Source organism: Artibeus jamaicensis, unplaced genomic scaffold, assembly GCF_021234435.1.
Source record: "Artibeus jamaicensis isolate MK-2021 breed Jamaican fruit bat unplaced genomic scaffold, CSHL_Jam_final contig_469, whole genome shotgun sequence".
Lineage (NCBI taxonomy): Eukaryota > Metazoa > Chordata > Mammalia > Chiroptera > Phyllostomidae > Artibeus > Artibeus jamaicensis.
Genome location: NW_026521847.1, coordinates 36728 through 61690, shown reverse-complemented (window position 1 = coordinate 61690; position 24963 = coordinate 36728). Strand labels below are relative to the sequence as shown.

The 24963-nt window shown below is 52.7% G+C and overlaps 1 protein-coding gene across 1 annotated transcript; it reads right to left on the bottom strand.

Moving 5' to 3' along the window:
* Positions 1 to 259: 259 nt before the first annotated feature.
* NOTCH4 (notch receptor 4) lies at positions 260 to 23103 on the bottom strand. The gene is given in 41 exon segments (XM_053667431.1): positions 260 to 1764; positions 1766 to 2070; positions 2073 to 2152; positions 2154 to 2329; positions 2534 to 2631; positions 3123 to 3270; positions 3507 to 3802; positions 4750 to 4888; positions 4975 to 5047; positions 5463 to 5694; positions 6197 to 6372; positions 6442 to 6828; positions 7371 to 7530; positions 7533 to 7890; positions 8911 to 9023; positions 9276 to 9335; positions 9338 to 9524; positions 11423 to 11619; positions 12354 to 12380; positions 12383 to 12494; positions 12829 to 12907; positions 13133 to 13250; positions 13453 to 13605; positions 13886 to 14031; positions 14634 to 14793; positions 15564 to 15686; positions 15769 to 15882; positions 16958 to 17071; positions 18443 to 18571; positions 18574 to 18618; positions 18931 to 19110; positions 19203 to 19341; positions 19343 to 19449; positions 19558 to 19680; positions 19768 to 19830; positions 19833 to 20114; positions 21690 to 21745; positions 21747 to 21941; positions 22105 to 22236; positions 22280 to 22286; positions 22986 to 23103. Coding segments are annotated over 41 exon segments (5916 nt in total). The 5' UTR covers positions 23020 to 23103; the 3' UTR covers positions 260 to 1671.
* Positions 23104 to 24963: the final 1860 nt, after the last annotated feature.

The window sequence follows — 24963 nt, the reverse complement described above, 5'->3', positions numbered from 1 at the left end:
TGGTAGTTATTACAAAGCATGTCATAAAAGTACTGTGGGTTTGGTTTCAGACCATAATAAAGTGCTTATCACAATAAAGTGACATGTTTTGGTTTCCCAGTGTGTGTGTGTTCACAACTATACTGTACTAAGTGTGCAATGGCATTGTCTTAAAAACAGTGAACAAAAAAATGAACACACCTTAATTAAAATACTTTATTGCTAAGAAATGCTGACCATCACTTGAACCTTCAGTGAGTCACAGTCTTTTTGTTGCTAGGTATTTGTTTTCAATGACTTTAATATGATTTCAATGTTAATGAAAAGATGTCTGTGAAGCACAGCAAAGTGAAGCACAATAAAAGTGATATATGCTTGTACAATATTAGCTTTCAAAATGCTTCAAGCCTTCACGTCTCAGGTTCATTACCACCATGAAAGAGGTGTAGCTACGTTGCTGAAATGTGGGTTGTTTGAAATGTTCTAATTTCCTCTAGCTAATTTGGGCCCATGGGAGTCTCCTAAGCGGCTATAACTAAATGCTGTTGGAAGACAAAGGGTCTAGTGTGTGGCTTCTTCTTGGGCTACTACAGACTCTAGCTTTCAGATACCCTAAATTAACATAGGACCTTCAAATCTTATTCTTGTTCTTAAACTATACCGAAAGTCTCCATCTATATAGAACTTGGAAGCAAACTAAGCAGACAGCTAGATCAGGAGTGGAGACACAGAAATGGAGATCACATGGAGGGTTAGCAACAGGGAAGTGGGAGGAGGAGAAGGGGGGAGAAGCTACAGAGAATAAGTAGCATAGATAGTGGGGAGAAAATAGGGGGAGGGCAACTGTGGGAAATGTAGAAGCTAAAGAACTTACGACACATGGACAGGAACTAAAATGGGGGAAGGGGTGTGCAGGGTGGAGGGGAATGAAGGGGGGGGAATGAGACAACTGTAATGGCATAATCAATAAAATATATTAAAAAAGAAAAACTGAAAAAATAAACAACACACACACACAATTAAATAGACCTTGGGAAACAAAATTCTGAAAAGGCTATGCAGTCACTCCCATATTTTTCCATTGCACTCCCCAACCCTTAACAAGTGGGTGACACTACATGAGTGTTATCCGGTGGCAGACTTGGGGTTCTTAAATAGAGATAGCAGTGGCCAGAAGAGCGGTGCTTCATCCCTGATTTGTTGCAGGGTAGTGAGAATGCAAAGATTCTTTGGCTGGAGTGGCCCTTGGTACTCCCCTCACTTAGCACCTGCAATGCTTGACACATAGCAGGTACTTAATACATATTTGCCAGCTGTTTGTAGGTAGTGGGAGTGATATAAAGGCTGCCTTTGGGAACCAAAGACAGATAGGAAAGAATATTTACATCGTATTTATCTGTAGTTCTTGGTTCCAGTTCAGGGTACTTGGCCCACTCCACCCCACCCTCCTGTAGCCCCTCACTCTTACTTTCTGGGGGAGGGACTGGGCCTACATCATCCCAGCACCTGAACCCTTTGTGGGGTTTCATCTTCTCCACGTGGAAGATGACAGTTGTGAGTGGGCATACACTCATTTTGGGAGGGACGCTATATTTCCAACTATCTACTTTAGGGTCTCAGAGAACTTTAAAATCTGAAGATCTTAGAGACGGTCACTTCCTGGGTACTCACTTTTAGAATCCCACCCTGCTATTAGCCTTCTACTTTTGACCTTCCCTTACTGCATTTAAAGTTATTACTCGGTGCGATGGGGCATCCCCAGGCAACTCGAGATCCCCTATCCCGGGGCCGAAGTAAGGCAAGGTGGAATGGGAGTGTTGGAAGAGGGACCGCAGGCTCTCAGGGCTACCCAGTCCCAGGGCCAGTCAACTGAGGCCACACCCTCGCTCCAGGATCTTCCTTGCACAACTACAGGGTTAGGCTGCGGCCCAGGCACGCCTACGGAAAACACCCCGCCACGGGGCGGACCTCCTCTGGATTCTCGCTTCGATTGGCTTTGGCACTGCGAGTAGGGCCCGCCCTCATGCGCGGCCAAGTCTACCAACAAAGTCCGGTTTTGCAGACTTGCCCTGCGCCCGCGCGGGCCTACTGCAGCGTCCGGCTGCGCAACAGAGCCGGATCCTAGCGCGACGGAACGCTTCCCGACCCAGTCCGCGCACGCGCGAAGGCTCTCAGCCCGCCCCGCCCCTTGAAGCAGTGTCAGCAGATCCCAGTGGTTGCGCTGGCGGGAGATGTCCGCGGGCGCTAGTCCAGTCTGATTCGTCTGTTCTCTGGTCGCCCCCAGCCCTAGCAGCAGCTGGACTACCTCCACCGCCCCTTCTTGCGCCGCCAGAAACAGTGGCTTCTGCTCCTGCGTGGGAGGAAACGGCCAGGAGCTAGGTCAGGGAAGGCCACACCCACAGGACTGGCCCTTCAGGACTCCACCTACTTGACAGCTGGTCTCTTCCCCCTCTGGTTGGGGGAGTTTCTGAGCTTTCCACCTCTTCCGCACCTCCCTTTCTTCTTCTTCTTCTTCTTTTTTTTTTTCTGTAGGGAGTCTTCCACTTGCTCTAACCTTGTCGTCCTGGGCGTCTTTATCGGTTCCGGCTTGGAGAAGGGAGCGGGCGGCTTGGGCATTGTTCACGGCGCCTGCCCAGTGCAGAGCAGTTTTCCCTGGGGAACGACATGGGAGGTTGTCACCCTGAATGTGGGGTCAGACACCTGGGTTCCCTTTTCCCAAAGATTCTGGTCTTGGGGGACGGCCTATTCGGCTCCGTGGGGTCCGGGGTTCCTCAAATGCGGAAGCGTTGTCCGGGTGACCCGACCGGCAAGAATTATCCCTGGTGACGTCACCGGTGTGTGGACTGGACAATGGGGCATTGTTCTGGGGTCGTGGGGACAGGGAGAGCCCTCCCTCTTCTCACCGACAATGTCTCCCCATCCTAGTTTACAGTGGGCTAGGATGGTGTGTATTGTTGAGGTGATGGGGGAAGACACGTGCTCCATTCTGTCACAGCATCCACGCAGATTTACCACTCTGACAACAGCGTGGGAGGGAATCCCCCAGCCTCCATTTGCTCCTCTGCTGTTCCCTTTTTTTCACATTTTACCTCACATCCCATCTGCTTAACTTCTCTATAGCTCATCAGCCCCCAGATACATACCCCATTTATCTCCGGCTCGTACATCTGCTTGAGCTGCAATCAGTTCTTCAACCAGGTCCTCCACTGCCAGCCTGGCAGCCAGCATCAGCGCCCGGGTTCCATCCTCTGTCCTTGTATCCAGCGTGGTCTTTCTGCTGTGGAGTAGAAGCTGGGGGGGGGGGGCAGACCGGGCCAGTGACCCCTGGTATGTCCTGGGCTGCTAGATCAGGCCCCTCACACTCTTAACCACCTCCCAATCCATATTCAGCTATCTGTTCTTGTTTCTCTTTCAGGTCCCCATCTCTTAATCACCTTCCTCTTTGCCAAGCCCTAGAGATTGTTTTTGCCTAGCTTTGATTCCAAATTGGCTCCCCGTTCTGTTCAGTGACTCCAGTGTGCACTGACCTGGCAGACCTCCCGAGCATCAGCAGCCACAGCAGTGTGAAGGGGGGTGCGCCCTGCTCTGTCTGTCTGGCTGGGGTCAGCTCCAGTCTCAAGGAGGTGGCGAGCAGCAGCTGGCTGGGAAAAACGGGCAGCCAGGTGCAGAGGGGTCTCCCCAGTCTCCACAGTATGAGCCTGGGGACAGACCCCTTTATCTAATGGAGGGTCCCAGGACTCAGAGCTTCCCGGCCACGCCCCCTGGAAGGTCCTGGACTCTACTCCCCCAAAGTAGACTGCTGACATCAGGGGTGACACTCCATCTGTGGGTGGGAGACAGGGAATGGGAGACATCAATAAAAACGACATAAAGGGGATGGAGAACATGGGGGCTCAGGGAGAATCATAGCCTGAGGTGTCAGGAAGCCCAAATCTGGCTCTTGATTTTGCGTGGCTTTCGTCAAGTGACTTCTAGTCTTTGGGCCTCAGTTTCCTCATTTCTAAAAGGAATCAGCAGGCCTTAATTCTCTAGCATTCTAGGGCAGTGGTTCTCAAACTTGAGTCTGATTAGACTCACCTGGAGGGCTTTGTGCAAAGAATGCCCAATATCTGAATCAGGAGCTCTGGTATGGAGCCTGAGAATGCTTATTTTTTTTCTTTCCCTTTCTCTTTTTCTTCCTTTCTTTCTCCCTCTCCCCCTTCCTTCCTTCTTTCTTTCCCTTAAAAAAAAAAAGATTTTATTTATTGACCTTACTAGTGTGGCTGAGTTGGTTGAGCATCATCCTGCAAAATGAGAGCTCGCTGATTTGATTCCTGGTCAGGGCACATTCCTGGGTTGTGGCCTGGTCCCCCATTGGATCATGTGTGGGAGGCAACTGATTGAAGTGTCTCTCCCTCTCTCTCTCCCTAAAATCTATTTTTAGAGAGAGGGGAAGGGAGAGAAACATCAATGTGAGAGAAACATTGATCAATTGCCTCTTGCCTCAATGGGGGATCGAACCTACAACCCAGGCAAGTACCGTGACTGGGAATTGAACTGGCGACCTTTCACTTTGTGGGATGACGCCCAACCAATTAAGCCACACTGATTGGGGCCTGAGAATTTCTGACAATTTCCCTGTTGATACTGATTCTTCTGTCCTGGAACCACACTTTGAAAATCACCATTCTAAGGCACTAACTCTAACATTTGCTTCTCCAGGTCTGATATCAAAAGATTTTCTGATTCTAAGGGTCAAAGGATTTTTTTGGTCTGGGTTGGCTCACATACTAGGTCCATGGGTATCCACATCAGGTATGTCCATCTCAGATTTCTGGGGAGAAGTCAGCATGGCTGCCTGGGGGAGCTCCTGACAGTCACCACTCAGATGCCAGAGCTGGCACTTGAAGGGCGCGGCCGTTTCTTCAGCCTTGGAATCAGAAAAACAATCAGCGAAGGAAGGTTGACTTGTCCCTTCAACCCTTCCATCTGCTTCAGTGCTTTCACCAGGCCCACTTCCTCTCCTTCCTCAGGGCCCGAGTACTTCACAACTCCGTCCTCATCAACTTCTGCCTCCGGTCTCAGTGCCCTGGAAGAGGGTGCGTGGGTAAAGGGCCTTCAGGGTCCACAAGGTTTCCAGTAGCCTTGTTACACCTTTCCCCTTCCTGTTTTCAACTTCTGTAATGGCATCTCTCTCTTTTTTTTTTTTAAAGATCTTACTTATTTATCTTTAGAGGGGAAGAGAAGGAGAGAGGGAGAGAAACATCAATGTATGGTTGCCTTTTGTGTGTCCCCTGCTGGGAACTGGCCTGCGGGAACCGGCCCGCAACTCTGGTATGTGCCCTGACTGGGAATCGAACCTCGATTGTCTGGTTCACAGGCCCATGCTCAATCCACTGAGCTACACCAGCCAGGGCTTGTAATGGCATCTCTTATATCTTCAGAGGTAAGGGCCCCACCCCCCCCTGCCCCCCGCCCAGAGCCCCGGTTCTTCCTCTTCTCACTTGAGACTGATGCTGTCCTTGCCCAGTGGGGGCCGGTGTTGGCGAGGAGCTGGCTGAGTCCGAGGCCTTTGAATGAACCCAGGGGGCAGCCAGAGGGGCCCATGCTCTTGCCGCTGCTGCTGCCGCCGCTGCTGGATGAGCTGGAGGACAAGAAGAGCCCTGAGGGCCAGGAGAAACACCCCAGCTCCCAGTGAGCACAGCACAGGCCAGGGAAGCTGGTTGGCAGGGGGCGCTGGTGGGAGAGACATAGTCAAAAAAAGGCCATTGTAGGTGAGTTGGGGTACTACTGTGAGACCTTTGGGCCTCAGTTTCCTCATCTGTAAAATAGGAACATCAATAGCACCTTCTCAGTGGTGGTGTTGGGAGGATGAAAGGAGTTAGTATTGTGAAGCACTTAGAGCACAGCATGGCATAGTGAGTGCGTTGTAAAAGTTCTTATTCTTTCATGAGCTCTGAACAGATACAGGATTGCCTGGGTGCTCTCCATCTAGTAGAGAGGATGGACCAAAGCCTGAGGTTTGTAGGAGATCTATGATAGAGGATAGGATTAAAGTCCTTAGGAAAACCAGGAATGGGCCATGAGGAGACCCAGTTAGAGAAAGAGAGGTTCACAAGGGTAAGTCCTCACAAGGAGCACCTGAGACCCAGTGGTCCCATTTCATTCGACCTTCATAGCTGGTTGCTGGCATGAAAGCTGGCCTGGAAGCAAAGTCAGAAGGGATGAGGTCACCTACCAGTGCCTGCACAAGGGTGGGCAGCCAGCAGTGGTCCTGGCAGTAGGGGCTCCAGGGCCTCCACAGCAGCCATGGCAGCAAGGAAGTGGAGCAGAAACCCAGGGTCCCACGGACAGCGGGATGCAGGGTGGTCAGGGCCACAGTGGGACAAATCCACACCCATCACCACCACAAACCTGCAGGGAATGCACCTCAGAGACCCTTGTGCTGGTCCCTCCCTGTTTCCCTTTCCTTTGCCTACTTACCCTGTACTGAGGGAGTCTGTCTCCTTGCCCACAGGTTGTGCTTGAGCAGTTCCTGTCTCCTGATGAGAGGGGTCCGGGATTCCTCCTAGCTCCTGTTCAGCCTGGGCCCCAGGGTAGGGGTACACCATGTCCCTGCCATCACTATCCTTCCTTACCCAGAGCCCCACCCTCAGAGTCAGGGACAGTACCCGGGCCGGGGAAAGCAGCTGCTGGTCCAGGGCTGGGGGGCTAAGCACCACCAGCAGGGCCAGGGAGGGCCCCCACTTGGAATTCCCATCTTCAGGGGGCCTGCAGTCGCCCCCATCCCAGCCACATTCTGGAGTGTTGCAGCCTTTCTCACAGTGCCCACTGTGGAAGTGATCATGGCAGAACTGGTCATAGGCTGGACTGTGGGGTGAGTAGAGGGGGACTCAGGACCCCGAGAGCAACCTGATTCCCTCCATCCCAGAGAGGATTCTTGATATCCCACAGTCTGTAGGGCACTGGTTGCTGAGTGGGGGCAGCTCCAGAGAAAGGGGCTTAGTCAGGACCTGGATGGTAGGTAGCCCAGACACCCCGATGTCTACTAACACCCTGGTTTCCTACCCTCCGAAGCCCTCCTGTCTCCTTGAAGGGGGAGAGTCTGAGGCCCTTTTCTGTCAGGTGTGCAGGTTGATACTCTACAGCAGTGGGGCTTAGGGGCTTGAAGCCAGAGCTCTCAGCAAGGAGCCCAGGCAGAGGTAGTGCCTGTTCTTGGTCCCACATTAAATTGATGCTTCCCCGGCCCCTGTCCCTCCTTGGGGTTGGAGTCTAGGGCCTTCTGTCCCTTCTTAGCAATCATTATGAGTGGAAACTGCCTGGAGCTTGAGGCTGTGGTCACACTGTAACTCAGAGGCAACTATGTCTCTCCCACCCTTGTGGTGCCTCCCAACCTAGGGTTTCAGGCTTACGTGCAGGCTGGAGGAGGAGTCTCACAGTCATAGCCATCAAACAAACATTCTTCAGAGTCACACTGGGGGTGGCACTGCCCATCCCGGAAGAGCAGCCAGCAGCAGGAGTGGGAGGGGCAGCCCTTCCAGGGGTCCAGGACCCCCAGGGAGCAGTCCCCCCATCCCAGTTTCCTCCTGGGCCACTGCAGCCAGTATCGCAGGCCCCATCTCCACCTCTGCCTTCACATCCTTTTGCTCTGGGGGTCTGACACCGGGGCCCTGGGGAGCTGGAAGGGCAGGAGCATCGAAAGCTTGGGCCCCCCAGCTTGGAGGTCTCTGAGCAGCTGCCATTGTGGAGGCAAGGAGAAGGAGGGCCGCAGCCTGGAGCAGGCAGAAGCAGGCAGTCAGGGCCCCTGTAGCCACTGAGGCAGGCACAGTGGGGTGGGGTGCCAGACCTGGGGAAGGGCAGGCACAGGCCGTGGTGGCAGTGGTGGAGGCCACAGGAGGGGGCTCTGTGGCTGTAGGTGGGGACTTCAAAACCCTACAGAGAGAAAAGATGTTGGGGAAGGACCTTGCATTATTCTTCCTACTTGCCCCAAGCAAGCTCTTGGGTTAAGATAACTAACGGACCTGGAGTGTCATATCAGGAAGGGGCCTCAGAGAACTTCACGTTAATCACTTTATAGATGCTGAAACCATGTCCCATGTTTTTGTCACATAGGGACGTCACGTAGTGGTGAGAGTGGGTGAGCCACGGCTGTGTGCAACAACCTGGGTAGACTGTAGTGTCGCAAGGCAAGTCCTGGCACACTAAGCAGTTAATAGAGTAATGTTAATTGAACTAATCTTATCTTAATCTTTAGAAATGAAATTATATACTTATTCTTTCTCTGGTAGGAAAACAGGACAGAGGACCTAAGTACATGTAAGTTATTAATCTTGTAATTCTTGGGTTTGATTCATGGGTGTTATATTGTAAAAATAATAAGAAAAGGTCATGCAAAAACCAATGATGTTAGTGTATTATGAACCAAGACTAAAATTAACCCAGTTGGCCCTGGCTGGTATTCGATTCCCAGTCAGGGCACTGGGGACCTGGCTTGCGGCCTAGGAGAGAGGCAACCACACATTGATGTTTCTCTCCCTCTCTTTCTCCTTCCCTCCCTTTCTCTCTAAAAAAAATAAATAAATAAAATCTTAAAAACAATTAACCCAATTGTATGCATCTGAGGTCCATAGTACGTGTGCACATACATGTATACACGCAAATAGTTAAAATAACTAAGAACTTATCCAAGGTCACCCAGCTTGACCTGGGGGGGGGCTTCCCTTGGGCAATGCCCATGATTTCTGAAAATTCCATTTGTGCTACTACCTGATTCGCCCCCCACTCTCCTCTCACGTCTGCTTCCGAGAGGCGCTCACCTCTGTGAACAAGGGATGGGTTTCTCCAATAGTTCCCACCAGTGCTCTCAGGCTCCCTTCTAGGATCTGAGCTCAGATTTTCGTACCTGGTGTCAGCGTTGGGGGCAATGGAGAAGGCAGCTTTGCAGTCACTCACCTTGTGGCAGTGGCAGGTGAAACCCAGGGGTGGTCCTGCTGTGGCTTCACAAGACCGTCCATGGGAGCAGGGCTGGCTCTGGCGGGGGTCTATCTTCGCTTCACACCACTGGCCTGTGGTGGGGATGGGATTCGATGTCACACACTGCTTTGGTCACTGCCTCCTTTCTAGCTCATTCCTGGGAGATGGCCCAGCACTAACTGCATAGGCAAAGGGATCCTGGGGCATATTCTCTGGACTAGGGTGTGGGGCTGGACAAGATGACTAGGCTGACTTGAAGGAGGGGATTGTGTGGGTTTTCATGGTCAGCTCAGCTGTGCCACAGAGACGCCTGCATCCCACCTCAGCCCCATCCTAGACCTCACCTGTGGAACCAGGCAGACACTGGCAGTAGAAGGCATTGGCTAGAGAGTGGCAGGCTGCACTTTGGGGTGGCAGCGCTGGTCCGCACACTCATTCACAACCCTCTCACAGTGCAGCCCCACAAAGCCTGGAGGGCAGACACAGTGGAAGCCCCCAGGTTTCAGGGTGCAGGTCCCAAGGTTGTGACAGGGCTGCGGTTGACAAGCGTCAGGTTCCTTTGAACAGTTCTGTCCACTGTAGCCTGGGGCACACTGTGGGCAAAGAGTCAGTTGGGGAACCAGGAAGAGAGCCCATCCCAGCACTACAGGGCACCCAGTGCAAGACAGTCTGCCCAGGTCTCACCTTCTGGCGCCATGGCATCACTCAACTCACCAGCCACCACAGCCACGTTTAGCTTCACCCATATCCACCCCACAAGACACACAATTGTTCAATAACACACAACTTAACCTTCTACCACCCCAGTCCCAAACAATCTTTAGGACATACTGCCACTAAACATAGCTCCAATTTTGGGACAACTTCTCTCCCCGCCCTCACACCCACCAGGCTGTGTCAGGCTTTATTGATTGGTAGGCATTTATTGAATGCCTACTTTGTGCCATCCACCATTTTATGCAGTAGGAATACAATGAAAACCAGAACTCATCCCTGCTTCCATGAAGTTTCCAGGCAACTAGAAGAGACAGCTAGTACTTCTTGCATAATTTATATGCACAACCCCATAAAGCCCTCCTAAAAACCCTCTATCTGGATTATCTTATTTGATTCTCACTTTACGGAAGTGGAAACTGACTCCTTGAAAGATTAAGTGATGTGTACAAGTCACACAGCTAGTAGGTGGCAGAGCTGGGGTTCAGTGCAACTCTATGACTCCATAACTGAAGCCCGTAACCATTTTCTGACTGTTTCATTTCATTCTGCCGGAGTGGAGTCATTGATGACGTCTATGCTATGTGCTGAATTCCTGCAAGAGGAAGGTGAGCATGCAAGAAGGAAATACCAGGAAGGCTTCAGAAAGGTGGAGAAAAAGGCATTCACAAAGAAGTGGCCAGAGCCCTGGCTAGAAACTTGATTGGTTAGAGTGTCGTCCCGATACACCAAGGTTGCGCGTTTGATCTCTGGTCAAGGCACATACAAGAACCAACTAAATCGATGTTTCTCTCTCTCCTTTTCTCTCTGTCTCTAAAAATCAATCAATAAAAAGAAACTACTAAATTGTTAAAAAAGAAACCCCAAAACAAAGTGGCCAGAGGGCTGGAAGAAGCAGGTGAGGGGAGTGTTTTGGAAACTTCTGGAGGGAGTTTCATAAAAGAGGAAGTAAAGCTGAGTAACAGATGTGAGGGGGTTTCTACTAGTCAGTACACTGGCTTTGTGTGTATGTGAAAATGCTCACAAAAAAGTTAAGGTTAGGTTAAGTGCATGGGGCCTTTTACCCGGACTTGTGGTTCTGAATACAGAAATCAGGCAGCTCAGACTGGGATCTCAGCTTTGCTTCTCTTGCTCAGTGACTTGACCCAAGGAGAGACCTGAACCCGGCCTGGAGGGAAGTTCAGGGCATCATCCCGAGGAAGGCAATTCCTGGGCATCGTGCAGTGGAAGAGGGGTGGGGAGGGCCATCAGGAAGCCAGAGTGGGTTGTGCAGGGAAGCCAGCAGCAGTTTCGTGTTGCTGGAGCAGAGACTAGGAGAGTGGGATGAAGATGCATGAGGCCTGAGAGGCAGGCAGGGCTGGGTCTTGCAGAGTCCTGGACTTCCCTGTGAAAGATGTGGGCAGCCACTGAAGGGTTTTAAGCAGGGGAGTGACCAGTCAGCTCAACACTTCCAACAGGGCACGCTGGTAGCAGAGTAAAGGCTGGGCCTCCAGGAGGACACGTGTGGAGGCAGGGACAATGGGAGGCTGATGCAGGTGTCCAGGTGGAATGCAACAAAGGCCTGGTCTAAGGCAGTGGACAAAGGGTGAAGGGATGAGGATACGAGCTGAGAAATATTTAGGAGGTAAAATGGCAATGGCTGGGTGGTTGGCTGGGTGTGTGGGGTAAAGTAAAGTGAAATGGACATAGTACTGCCCCCCGCCCCCTGACTACTTTTTCCCATATCCAGCCCACCTTTGTCGCCTTTACCCATTCACTCCCTTCTAGGCCTGCTTACTTGGCAGAGATACCCATTGGGTGGGGCCAGGCAGGTGGCCCCATGTTGGCAGGGCCTGGACTGGCATGGGTTCACCCTGTCCTGGCACATATTGCCTTGGAATCCAGCAGGACAGTGACAGAAATAGGAGGGGCCACTGTTAATGCAGAGGCCTCCATTCTGGCACAAGAAAGAGACTTCAGTGCCTGCAGAGAGAGACAAACAGGGACCAATAAAGCTAAGTGGAGTGGAAGGATGCTCAGGTCCCAGACAATGAGCGGACAGGCCTATGGGGACTTACTAGCATTCCTCAGGGTGGTGGAGACCTGAGGAGTCAGTGCCTCCTGACATAGAAGAGGTTAAAACATCAAGTTTCCCCTCCTGTCTATTCTGCCAGGATGGAGGTCTCTTTTCTCAGGCTTATCAGAGAATGAGTTCTGTATCACCATTGTTTTCATTGTTATTCCCATATCCACCCCTAACCCCACAAATCTCCTTCCCGACATTTTCTCACATCAAACCATTTGAACAAAGGGCTATTCTTTCACAAGGGGGTTGGTTCTTGACATCGCATCAGTGGGGTGCACCAAAATGTGTTGCGTGTAGTTGGGTTAAATGTGGTCCACTCTAGCTGAGATGATAATGAGGACAGAGTCGAGTTGCTCCATGCTGAGTTAGGTCCCTAGTGATTGTGGGAAACTGCAGTCTTGACTCAGGTGGCTTGTGTCTCCTGGGTTGCACTGAAGGTGGTGCTGGGAGCTGAGCTGTGTGAGGATGCCCTGGGTGTTGTTGAGCTGCAGAATCAGTCACTATGGTTGGTCTGTGTTGTTGGGACCCTCAGTTGGTTGTTTTGGCTGAATGTGTGGATTCCCTTAGCAATGGAATAGAGGAGGGCACATTTTTTCCCTTCACCTGTTCCCCAGTCGGTCCTTGGGTTGGTACCTTGGCTCGGCAGCCTTCTGACAGGAGGATAGCGGACTTTGCAGAGAGGCCCAGTCCATCCCTGGAGGCGCAGGCACTGGAAGGAGGGCCCAGTCTGGAGGCAGTGGGAATTGCGTGGACAGGGCTTCTGAGCACATAAGTCTATCAGAGTCTGAGGGTTTGGAGAGAGCATGAGGCAGGACAGAGCATCAGGTTCCCAGGCCCAGAGATGGTCCTCTGCCAAGTGCAGCTCCTTGAAATTTCTTACCTCTGAATCACGCCCCTCCCTGGTTTCCTTTGACACCCACAGCCCAGCACAGTGCTGGGCTCAGACACCCTTTCAGTCCTTCTCTTCCACACAGACCACAGTGCCTAGACTTCCAAACCTCTCTTCATTGTGGGTGCCTTGCCCAAACTTCCCTGCTGCCCACCTTTTAGTACCCGAGACCTTCTCGCCAGAGCTCTGCAGCCCCTCCCCTCTGCACACCTGGCTCAGTGCCCCTCACCTGACAGCTGCTTCCTGTGGGGCAGAGGCAGCGGGGACCCTGGGGTCCATCTTGGCAGGTAGCCCAGTTTCTGCAGGGGCTGGACAAGAGAGATGGGACACGGAGCAGGAAATAAAGGGGAGGGAGTGTGATATGGTGGAAAAGCAACCACGGGGTAGATGGGAAACTGAAAGGAAGCCAAGTAAAGGACATGGGATGTGGGATGGGAGGCAGCTGGGGCCCCAGAGGAGATGGAGAAGGAGGGGACAAAGGCTGAGGGACTTCCTTCCCTTCTTTCCTTCAAGGGTATTTCCACCCTGTTCACCTGTCTGCACAGCTGGGATGGATCCTTCCCTCACAGCGTGGGCCCTGGAAGCCAGTGGCACAGAAGCAGGAGGAGGTGCCAAGCCTTTTCACACAGGTACCACCACTGAGGCGTGGCGCTGGAGAGAGGAGGCTGTGAGGGGTTGCATTTCTTGCCTATAACGTGGCCTTAATCTCAGTCATATCACATACAGGACATTAGCCTCCACCCCCAGACCCTCATCAAACACAAGCTCAGTGTTCGGTTTCTTTTTATTTAAATACAGCACAAGCACACCCTACCCATATTGAGGCCCAACCCAGGACATGGTGGGTGCTCACTGGAGGCACAGTGGTCAGTGTTGGTCTGGCAGTGGGGCCCAGTGTGGTTTGGAGGGCAGGTGCAGGAGTAGCCCTCAGGGCTGGGGCTGCAGGAGCCACCATTGAGACACGGTCCTGAGTGACAAGCTGTTACCTCTTTGGTGCAGGTGGGCCCTGAAGGAAGCAGGTGAGGACTGAGAAAGGGAACCCCCCTTTTCTCCTCTCCTCTCATTCCTCTTTTCTTTCCCTTCCATTCATCCCCACCTCTACTGTCCTCTACCCAATAGCTTTTCCTTTCTTACCATCTCCACACATCACCTGTGTCCCCTGCAGCTTGTTCTGTTTTTCTTGGTGGTGACAGACCGAGAGCTCTTTGTCACTTATCTTCACTGGCCTTACCCTTTATTTAGAGGGTGGCCAGCCCAGGGTGTATATAGTTCAGGGAATACCTCACCTGTGTAGCCTGTGGGGCACGTGCAGTTGTGGCCAGAGGGCTGGGGGTGGCAGGTTCCCCCGTGGGTGCGGGGCATGGAGATGCAGCCCCCCAGCTCTGCCTCACACTCTGGTCCTGTCCAACCCACGTCACACACACATGGGGATCTGGTTATTAAGGGAAAGGGGAGAATTTTCTCTTCTTTCTTTCCCATTGGCCAGACCCCTATGACCTCTTCATTTTTTTTTTTTTTTGTCCCTGAGACTCTGGCCCTTTTCTTCAGTGTTTTTGCTCTTAGTATTGTCCCCACTTTGCCTCCCCTGTGCTCACTCTTTCCGACTAGAGAGATATATTCCTTCTGTGCTGTTTACCATTAGTTTTTCCTATTAGAATGAAAGCTCCTCGAGAGCACTTTGTCTTCTTTGTTCTATGCTGCTCTCCCAGACCCTGGAACAGTACCCACATATAGCAGATGCTCAATAAATGTTTGTCTAACGAATGATGAATTGACCCTGGGATTTAATGCTCCTTTTTCTGCTCTGACCCTCTATTCCTTTGTTTCCCCCATTAGTTATGAACTATCCCCTCACTGGATAACACTCACCAATCCAGCCCTCCCATTGGCTGTGACCTCAGTCAGAACTTTGCCATCTCCTTGCTATTCCTTATTGGTCATTTTCCATAGACTTGCCCTTTGTTGGCTGTCTTCTCCTGCCCTAGTTGAAGATCTAGAGGTCATTGCAAATGCAAAGGGTCTGGAAGATGTTACCTCTGGCAATGCCGATGCTGGCAGCTGCAGTTGTCCTCAGCAGGAGCACAGCCAGGGCTTCCATGGGGGCAGAGGCAGTGGCCCTTGTCCTCCTGATGCTGGCATTTTTGCTTGGGCTGGCAGAGGTTGGGGGCACACAGGAGAACCTCACAGAGCTGACCTGGTGGGGAGATAGGTCAGAGAGAAAGCAGGGTCCCTCCATGTCCTTGATGGGGTCAGAGGCCACTTCTTACACACAACATGCTCACTGCTCATGAACTTGTCCTTCAGTTTTTCCCTATTGCCTCAGGATACTGTCTAACTTCCTCAGAATGGCACACAGGATCCTGCAGTACAGGTCCTTCCTACAACTTCTGTGTTTCTCTCCTCAGCCCCATTGCATCATAAGCTCTGAGTGTCCTATAGCTCCTAAAATGGGATGTCCTTTTCCTCCCTCTGCACCTTTGCATGTGTGGTATCTGCAGCTAAAACATGCTATCTGGCCTTCTATCTTGACAAACTCACTCATTCTTTAAGACTCAGCTCATGAAACCTTCTAATCTCTAGTGTGGGTTAGTGGGTCCTTTGTGCTCCTAGCATCCTGTGCATTCCACTCTTAGAGCACCTCTCAGGGCCATGATGAACAAGAGACTTGCTGGTCTTTCTGCTCAAGATTTAAAGTCACCTGAGGCAACTCTCTTACTCAATGCTGTGTCTGTGCCTGATATAGTCAATACTTAATGAATGCTCGCTAGCCATCATGTTGGGCCCTACAATAACTCCACCCTCAGCCCATGGTTGTATAGTCATGCAAGTCTTTCACTGAATAAGAGGTTTTGTTGTCATTTGAGTCTCACATCCCAACTTTTAAACACACACAAATGACCACTGCCCCACCCCAAAAGGACTCAATTATTCCCACCAGTCTTTGCCAACACCTCCCTTGCTGACCTGTGAAGCCAGAGGGGCAGAGGCAAAAGAAGGCTCCTGGGAGATCAAGACAGCTGGTGCCCGTGGGGCATGGGCCACTCAAACACTCGTCTACCTCCGCCTGGCAGTGTGGGCTTTCAAAGCCTGTGGCACAGCAGCAGGCTCAGGGTCTGGGAAATCTGCCTCTGGCCCCAACTCTGCTTCCGGTGTCTGAGCCCCAGTTTACCTGGAAGACATTTGCAATGGAAGGACCCAGGCTGGTCCTGGCACTGCCCACCGTTGGCACAGGGAGAGCTGCCACACTCGTTGATATCCTCCTCACATCCGGAACCCGTGAATCCTGCTGGGGCGGCGTGGGTGGGACAGATGGTGAAGGGCATCTCCATTTTTCTCTGCATTTATTACAGAGTTTCTTTAAAATGTTTGACTGAGCTTTACAGACATGACTTCATGGATTTGAGGAAGAAACTAAGAGTTTACACTGATGCTTAGCCCCTTTCTACATACACAGGTGACATTAACACAGGTCAAAGGGCTTGGTGTGGGGCTTTGTCGCGATTTGTCATTGTACAATGAAAACACTAATTTGAGAGCTTTTTAAATAGTGATTTGAGTTTCAGGATGTAACATAGCATAGTTTGGGACTTTATTTTTCATGTAAATAAGTCATCACTGGATATATTTATTAATCCTGAAAGTATATTTTCTCAAAACCATAAATACCAGTCCTGGCCCTTCCCTTGGCCAGGGAAGGTGAACCTGGAGGGCTTCCCGGAGAAGACTCCTGGGGCAGGTGGGGATGATGGGAGGGTGATGTAGGAAGGTGAAGCTCAGCCACCCTCTAGCTGGGTGACTTTGGGAAGCTACTGGACCCTTAATAAATGGAGCCCCTCTGGGTTCCAGTTTCCTCCCCTGTAGATGACAAATAATGGAATTGACCTCAGGGTACAATTAAAAGGAGTAAACAAAATAATGCCTAAAAAGTAGAGCCAAGTGTGTGGCCCAGAGGAAATATTCTATAAACACCAGAGATTAGCATAGCAGAGAACAGGTGTCCGATGCAGTGAGGGCAGGCCCGGCACCTCTCCCCGAGTACTTGATGGGTGGTGCCCAGATCAGCCTGAGACCCTGATGTGCAGAGGTGCATATAGTGGACTCTGAGACAGGCCTGGAAAGGAGGGTTTTGGGGTGATTTGACAACACAGAGATGAAGGTGGGTGGGTACAGAGATGAAGGTGGGTGGGTAAGCAAGAGAAGGAGGATTTGGGGGATGTAGCAGAGGAGAGTTTGGAGAGCAAAATAGCTGGAGAAATGGGGAGTCCTTGGTAGTCTCAGGAGAGCTTCAAGAGGCCTCAGGCCTGGACTGTGGAGGCTCAGAGGCCTGGGGAGCAGGCTGCAGTGGAGTCTGCACTCACCGGGCAGGCATGTGCACTGGAAGCCGTTGAGCTGGTCACGGCAGTCTGTCTGGTTCAAGCAAGGAGCCGAGGCACACTCATCTGTCTCCATCTCACAGAGCCACCCTTCTATGCCTGAGGACAGGGAATGGTGGTGAGGGCTGAGGCTCAGTCAGGCTTCTGCCCAAGAGGCCAGGGTTCTAGAACCAGCCTGCCCCCCTGCCACACATCCCATCAGGCAGCCCCTCTCGGGGAGCTGTGTGCATGTAGGCTGCAGAGATGAACACACAGCTCTGCTGCTTTGCTGTGTGGCTCTGCTCTCTCCGGTGAGAAAGCTGTAAGAGCAGGGCACCTGCGGGGACCTGTGGGAGGGGCTGCGAGGATGTACCATTCCTCTGTGCACGGAAGGCAGGCTGATCGGCCTGGAGGTCTCCAAGAGACAAATGAGACAAGTAGGCATCTGCTTGGAGGTGGCCCGCTCCTGTTCTGTTTGGGCAGGCCTCTGTGCCGGGGAGACCAGGCTCCTCAACAGGGGCATTTGGAGGCCACTGGGGAGGCTGTGTCACTCCCAGATTTGTGCTGTTTCTTCAGGCTTGTCCTGGTGTCCACTGTCTCATCCTGACAGAAAGCTGGGTTGACCTCTGGACCACAGCCACCCTCCCTCTTCTTGCCTGGGAAGCCTGCCTCTGAAGCTCCTTGATGTCCACAGCCTTGTCCCTTGGATTATGGAACAGCTTTAGAAAGGCAGTGTTGTGGACTAGCTAACACCATTGGAGCCCTGGGTTTGAATCCTGGCTCTGCCACTTACAAGCCGGGTGACCTTGGACAGGTCACTTAAGCTGTCTGTGCTTCAGTTTCTTCATTTATAAAGTGCATATAGTAACGATGCTGACCTCGAAGGCTTATTGTAAAAATTAGATAAGGCGTGTAAGCTGCCCAGGTGGTACCTAGCACAAAGTAAGTTATTCTATTATTGTTCTGGTTTCATCCCACTCCCTGATACTGTTGGCTCTGTCATTGTCTCCTTGGGGAGACTTTCCTCTTTGCACCTGGTGTGGAGGTGGGTGCAGCCTTGCAGCATCCCTTTCCTGTCGCACCAAATTCAAGCAATTGCGGTTCGAGGGCTTTACTGCCAAGAAACTCTCAGAGGAGAATTTCTGTGTTAGGAAGAACATTCTGGATTGCCATGAAGTCTATCAATTGCTGTTCTGCTCTCCCTCGATGGGCCTCTGTGTACAGTGGACCAGGCTGTATACTCTACAAAGACCATGGAGTGAGTGTTCCCACTCACGCCCAGAGGTGAGCAGCGCACAACCTTGCTGCCATCTGTGGTCCTTCTCCTGGAGCCAGGAGCCTCCTCATCTCGGGTGAGGAGAAGAGGGGAAGCATTCTTAGGTAACTGACCTCAGCTGGCCTGAGGCTCCCTGCGCTCTGGAGGGGCAATGGCCTGTGGGTGCAGGACTAGTCCTCTCTCTCTTCTACTAAGGGCCCCCACCCAGCTGGCACCTGGTGGGCAGAGGCAGTGGAAGGTGGCAAGCAGGCCCAGGCAGGTGCTGCCCGGGTGGCAGGGCTGGGACAGGCACTTGTTGTGACTGGCCTCGCAGCGGGAGCCCGTGTAGCCAAAGGAGCCAGGGTGTTGAGGCAGGAGCCCCCGTGTTCACGGGGTCCAGAGCCTTGTGGCGCTGGGAGGAGAGAAGAGCGGGGTCCACAGGGGCCAGTGGGGGATGGCCACAAGGCCAGCCTGCCTGTGGGGCACAGGGGCCTGTGTGTGGCAGATGAGACCATATCAGGGGAGGCCTGTGTCTTTAAGATGGAGAAGAACTAAATGGGGCCTGAAGGACTGAGCATCAGTGCTAAGACCATGTGGTGGGGAGATGTCAGATGCGGACAAATTCGGGAAAAAGAGTTATTTATGTTTTTTAATTTGGAAAACAATGTGTCCTGTGCAGATGCTGTCTGGGGGCTCAGAGAAGATCCACTATGGGGTGCCTCACCCATCTGGCACTCATCCAGGTCCTGGTGGCAGGTGGGCCCTGCGTAGCCAGGCTGACACAGGCAGAGTGTGGCACCTGTCAGGGGGTCGGTGCTGCACTGGGCTTCCTTGTGGCATGGCTGGCTCAGGCACATGTCCTCCATGTGACACAGGAGGCCCACAGGTTGGGGGCCGGGTGAGGCTCTCAGGGGCCATTTGAAGCTCCCAGCTACTCCTCTGCTTCTCTCATAGGCCCTCTACTCCCTCCACCTCCTAGGACCCTGTGCCCCTCACCTGTGCGGCCAGGTGGGCAGAAGCAGGAGAAGGAGCCCACGTGGTCAACGCAGGTGGATCCTGGGGCACAGTTGGCAGCAGCACAGTCATCCAGGCTCTCCTTGCAGCCTGTGCCTCCCCAGCCACTTAACAGCCACTCCACAAACACAGTGGAAGCCACCAGCCGAGTTCTGGCAGGTATCCCCATTTCTGTAGCAAGGCGGATGCTGGGGCTCACATTCATCCACATCTTCAGAGCAGTCCCAGCCTGCAGGAGGACAGAGGCACAAGCTGGAGCTGGGGGCCGTGTGGGAGGGCAGGTCAGGGGCTGACCGTCTGGGCCATTGGTGCCATGAACTTGGCTTAAACGACTCACCAGTCCAGGCCTCTGAGCAGAGGCAGGTGTAGGTGCCCATCCCATCCTGGCAAGTGCCCCCATTCTGACACTGGTGCCTGACACAGTCATCTGGATTCACCTCACAGCCCGGGCCTGTGAGACCTGATAGGGTCATGGGATCAGCTGAGGGCAGGAGACAATGCGCCTGCCCAGGGATGGGGCTTCAGGAGGCCCCCTGTGAGGACACACCTGGGAGGCAGAGGCAGAGGTGGAAGGTGTAGTCTCTCCCCGGAACCAGCTGGCAGGTGCCCCATTGGGACAGCCTGTTGGGGGACAGCATCCTGGCCACAGCTCACAGCGTAGATCTTCCTGCCCAGCGGGGCAGAGACAGTGGAAGGACCCCAGGGTGTTATGGCAGGTGGTGCCCTTGGGGCAGGGTTCTGGGTCCTGAAAACACTCGTTGACATTGTGTTCGCAGGCATGGCCCTCAAAGCCAGGTAGGCAGTGGCACTGGATCTGGGGGTGGGTGGTCAGACACACCCCTCCATTCGTGCAGGGGTTGGCCGAGCAGAAGTCCCGAAGCTGGCACTGCTCACCTAAGGCAGAGGGCAGCGGGGCCAGTCGGCACTGCACACATCCCACGGCCTGAGAGCAGCCAGCTCTCATTGCATTCTCGAATTTTCCTTCCCATTCCCCCTGTACCCTATCTGCCCTGTCCTAGCACCTTTGCCTCAGTTTTGCCTTTTTCTTGGGAGGGTTAAATCTGGAGTGACTATATTTTCTAAGCTAAAAACAGGACATGTAGTTGTTGGTGAGGTGTTGCCAATCAGCCCTGCCCAGGAAGATCTGGGACACAGGGTCCCTTCAGGGGTGACCTTGCGGGGGGAGGAGTGTGGAAAGTAGCAGGCCTCTGCAGGCGGGAGGCTTGGAGCCTTGCTGCTCCGCAACTGGCTGTCTGCCTCTGGGCAGTCGTCTGGTCTCTCTGGCCGGATTTCTTGATCTTTAGGTGGGTGTATTGATCTGTCAGTGATAAGAGACTCCCCTCACAGCTGTGTGTACCAGTGGAGTGGGCAGCAGTCCTGGTGGCCACCTCTCAGGGCACGCTGGCCATGTGGCAGCTGCTGGGCTAAGTAAGCATCTCCTGAGCACCCCGGTCCCCCTTGGAACGGCCATTTGAAGTGTGCATGTCAGGGGACAACTGAGGACAAGTGAGCTCAAATATCTCTTGCAGGATCACATGACTAGTCAGTGGCAGAGCTGACGCGGATCTGGGGGAGGCGCTGCTCCAGAGCCCCGACTCCCACACAGGCCCGGCAAGTTGCCAGTGACCGTCCTCATCACACATGCTGGTCTCTCACCCCCAGTCTCAGGCCCAGTTTCCTCAGCACTACCCGGGCAGCTCAAACATCTTCGTGCCACAGGCCCACCCCAGACCCACTAAATCACTCTCTGGGATGGTGCCCTGGTATTTTTAAGACATTCCAGGTGATTGCTGTGCCTCAGTAAGTTTGAGAAGCCTTGCCTCTAGCCTGCCCCACACAGAGCCACCACATTTCAGGAACTTTCTTATCTACGTGGCCTTTTGCTGCCCGGTCCAGCCCCTCCACCCTGATATGGGCTGTGGGCCCTTCCTCTCTCCCGGGCCCCTCAGCTCTGTTTATGCCCCTGACCGTCTCCTCAGAGTAGCATGCCCTTCCCATCACACGTCCTGCTCTCTTGCCTCATACCTCTTCTTGGGTCAGATCACTTCCGCCCCACCTCACTGCCCATCACACCTGCCCCACAGAGGTCTTTCCAAGTGATCTGATGGGCACCCACTGGGGGTTGGAGGCTGCGGAGGTACTCAGAATGCAGAGGTTCCCCATTGCACCGTATTAATCCTCTAGCTGCTGGGTAGGGGGGAGCTTGAGAGGGCTGGGAAAGGGGTCACTGTGGTACCCTAAGGGGGCTATGGCAGTAGCTGTTTACCAACTGGTTTGGAAATATTTCATCATTTTAATAATCAGTACAACTATGCTGGTGAATGTCAATCTTGGGTAAATGTGTCACCAAGAATCATCTTGTTGATTCTCACCGTCTCTGTCCTCATGGGGCTCAGTCATATTTTCTACCCCACAGCCCAGCTTGCTGCTCCTGCCATTCCCCTCTTCCCCATCCCCATCAGTGCTCACCTGTCCATCCAGGCAAGCAGGAGCGTTGTGGGAGTCCTGACGCCTGGATGTGGCAGCTGGGCCTGGCACCTCTCACCAGTGAAGCCAGAGGGGCAGATGCAGAGGAAGCTGGTGGTTACAGAAGAGGGGGTATCGGGGGAGCCTGAGAGGGCCGGAAGCAGGGCTTGGCAGCTGCCCCCATTCTGGCAGAGCTGGGCATCCTGGCAGGGGTCCGGAAACTGGCACGTCTCACCCAGGAAGCCAGGAGCACACCTGGGCAGGGGGGAGCGGAACACTCACATCACCGGATGCTTTCGACGTCTCTCCCACCTCCCTCCCTCTTTTGCCTTCATTTGTTTCCTTTTATCTCCTTCCCCCTCTCCTTCCCTTCTCTCGTGCTCTCTCTCCCACTTTCCGCCCTCCCAGACACACTCACTGGCAGATGTTTCAGCCCTGAGATAGGCTCAGGCAGGTTCCTCCATTGGCACAGGGTTCTGAGAAACTCCTGCAAGGCAGCCCTAGGGATGGAGACAGGGATGAGCTGGGAGCGGGAACCGGGAGCATGGCGCTCCACCTGTTTGTTCTCCAGGTTCTCCAGGGGAACTGCCTGCAGCAGCCCTGCACTCACATGTGTGGGTGTGTGTACGCTCTTAACCACCACCAGCCTCCACACCCCTGTTCCTAGTCCCCATGTGGTGCCCGTCCTAGCCTCCTAGGTCTCAGGCCTCTTACTAATCCTCACCCCCCTTTCCTGTTCTTTTCTTTGGTCTCCCAACTCCAGTCTCACGCTCTGTCCTCAGAAGCAAGTCAACAGGGATCAGGAAGCGGGGTTGAGGGGACTCCTGGAGGTCAATGGCTGAGACAGAGAAAGGATTTCCTCCTGGAAGGGCACAGCATTGAGTCATGGAGGCATGGGGTGGGGTGGGGGGTGGCCGGACGGGGAATGGGACTTGATAGGCCCTTGACCTTTCCGTGTCTCCATCTCCTACTCCCCTCGCATCTCTTTCCCTACCAGGTGGTCAGTCTGTTCCTTTCCCCCCCTGCTGGCCCCCAGCTCCAGGGCTGACTGGGTTCTTCCTGAGGGTGGGCACCCTGTTGTCCACCCCCCACAGTGGCCCCCTGGCATCAGGCCCACAGCCTCTGTCTGTGCAGATACAGCAGCAGAGGCTGTCCTGATCAATGGGGTGAGACTCTCTTCCATCCAGTGTCACCTCTGGGTGCTGTGTCCTCTGCCCCCAGTGCACCAGTCACCTCCTAAGGGAGATGGGTTCCCCTACCTCTTCCACCCTGTGCCTTACCTCTTCTTGTCTTCACCACAGAGCAGCAGCAGCAGCAGTGAAGGGGGCTGCATTCCAGAGCCTGGCCCCACAGAGCCCTCACTAAGTCAGGAGCCACCTCCTCTGCTCCCACAGGCCCTCTTCTTCCTCCTTGGCCTGCCTGCAAGTCTCACAACTGAGCTGTTTCCTGAGCCACACAATGTCCTCCTGGACACCCTAGTGATGGAGGAGGGGGAGGAAGTTTGAGGGGGGATGAGGGAGGGGCCTTCCATCCCTGACAGCTCCCAGGAATAGGACAGAGTGGCTGGAGCACAGGTGATGGGAGGGGAGTACCGGTCTGCGGGGCCCCTGGACACAGTCTCAGCCCTTCTGTTGATGTGCTCTTTCCTTTCTAGAGATGGGAGTAGTGAGGTGGCTGCCTCTGCTTTGGGACAATCAGGACCTGGAAACAGATGTGTGGGGTGACGGGAGCTCTGCTAGTCCTCTTCCCAGGGGAAGATGCTTGTTTTTGGAGGTCACTACAGAGGCTTCTCAGAGATTCTGCAACTTTGTATAACTTACAACTACGCTTGGCAGAGGAAACCCAGGGGACTTCTGGGCTTTACCTTGGCACTTGCTGGGGCTTCTCTCCTTTTGGGGAAAGGGCAAGATGTCAGCTGGTTTTGGGGGAAATCCTGGCCTTCCTTTGGAGGGGAACATATAACACCATCATCAATAATAAATGACATCTTCTACACTCAGTTTCGCAGTCTGTATTATTTAAAGCAAACACTGCATTTGGGTTGTTCTCCTTCCCCCATGCCTCCCTACTTCTGCTGAAGAGGTCCCTGTGATGCAAGGAATGCCAGTCATTGATTTTAAAATCAGAGTAAAAAAAATCACCAAAGAGAATCCATTGCCCTGACTTATCTTACTGAGTAACCCTGGACTTTGGGGTTGCCACACCTGGACTTCCTGTGCTGGCCCAGGGCTGAGCGTCAGGGTGGCTGCAGGTGTGGCAGCAGCTATGAGGACGAGCCCTCCTGCAGCCCGGCGTGCCCTTAGCAGATTTGCTGTGCGTGGAATATACTTTGCCAGAACTAGTAAAAATTTTTTTTAAATCATCACCTGAGGATATGTTTATTGATTTGAGAGAGAGAGAGAGAGAGAGAGAGATCAACATGAAAGAGAAACATCGATTGGTTGCCTGTAGTACATACCCCAACTGGGGGATTGAACCTTCAACCTAGGTATGTACCCTGACCAGAGTGTGAACCCTTAGACTTTTGGTGTATAAGATGATGTTCCAACCAACGGAGCCACTCGGCCAGGGCGCCAGCACCATTAAAATTTTTTTTGACTTTAATTAATTAATTTATTTTAGGAGAGAGGGGAAGGGAAAGAGAGAGGGAGAGAAATATCAGTGTGTGGTTGCCTCTTGCATGTCCCCTACTGGGGACCTGGCCCACAATCCAGGCATGTGCCCTGATTGGGAATCAAACTGGTGACCCTTTGGTTCACAGCCCATGCTCAATCCACTGGGCCACACCAGCCAGGGCTAAATTTTTTTTTCAATTTTACATAATTTAAAACTCAAAGAAAAAGGGAAATAATACTAAAAATAATTCCAGGATATTTTTCACTCAGATTCACCAGTTATATCATCTAACCACATTTGTTTTTATCATTATTTCTCTAAATACACATTAGAATTTTCTTCTGAACCATTTAGAGTAAGTTGCACACAAGATGCCCCTCTATTGGTAAACACATTGGTGTGAATTTCATGTAAATTCACAATTTCATGATGACATTCTTTTACATACCAAAGTACAAATATCAACATCAAAAAGGCGTTAAAGAAAAAATGTTAATGTCCATAGCTGGAAGTCTTTTTATTTTTTGAAGAATTTATTTATTTATTTTATAGAGAGAGGGGAAGAGAGGGAGAAAGAGAGGGAGAGAAACATCAATGTGTGGTTGCCTCTCCACTGCCCCCTACTGGAGACCTGGCCTGCAACCCAAGCAGGTATACTAAC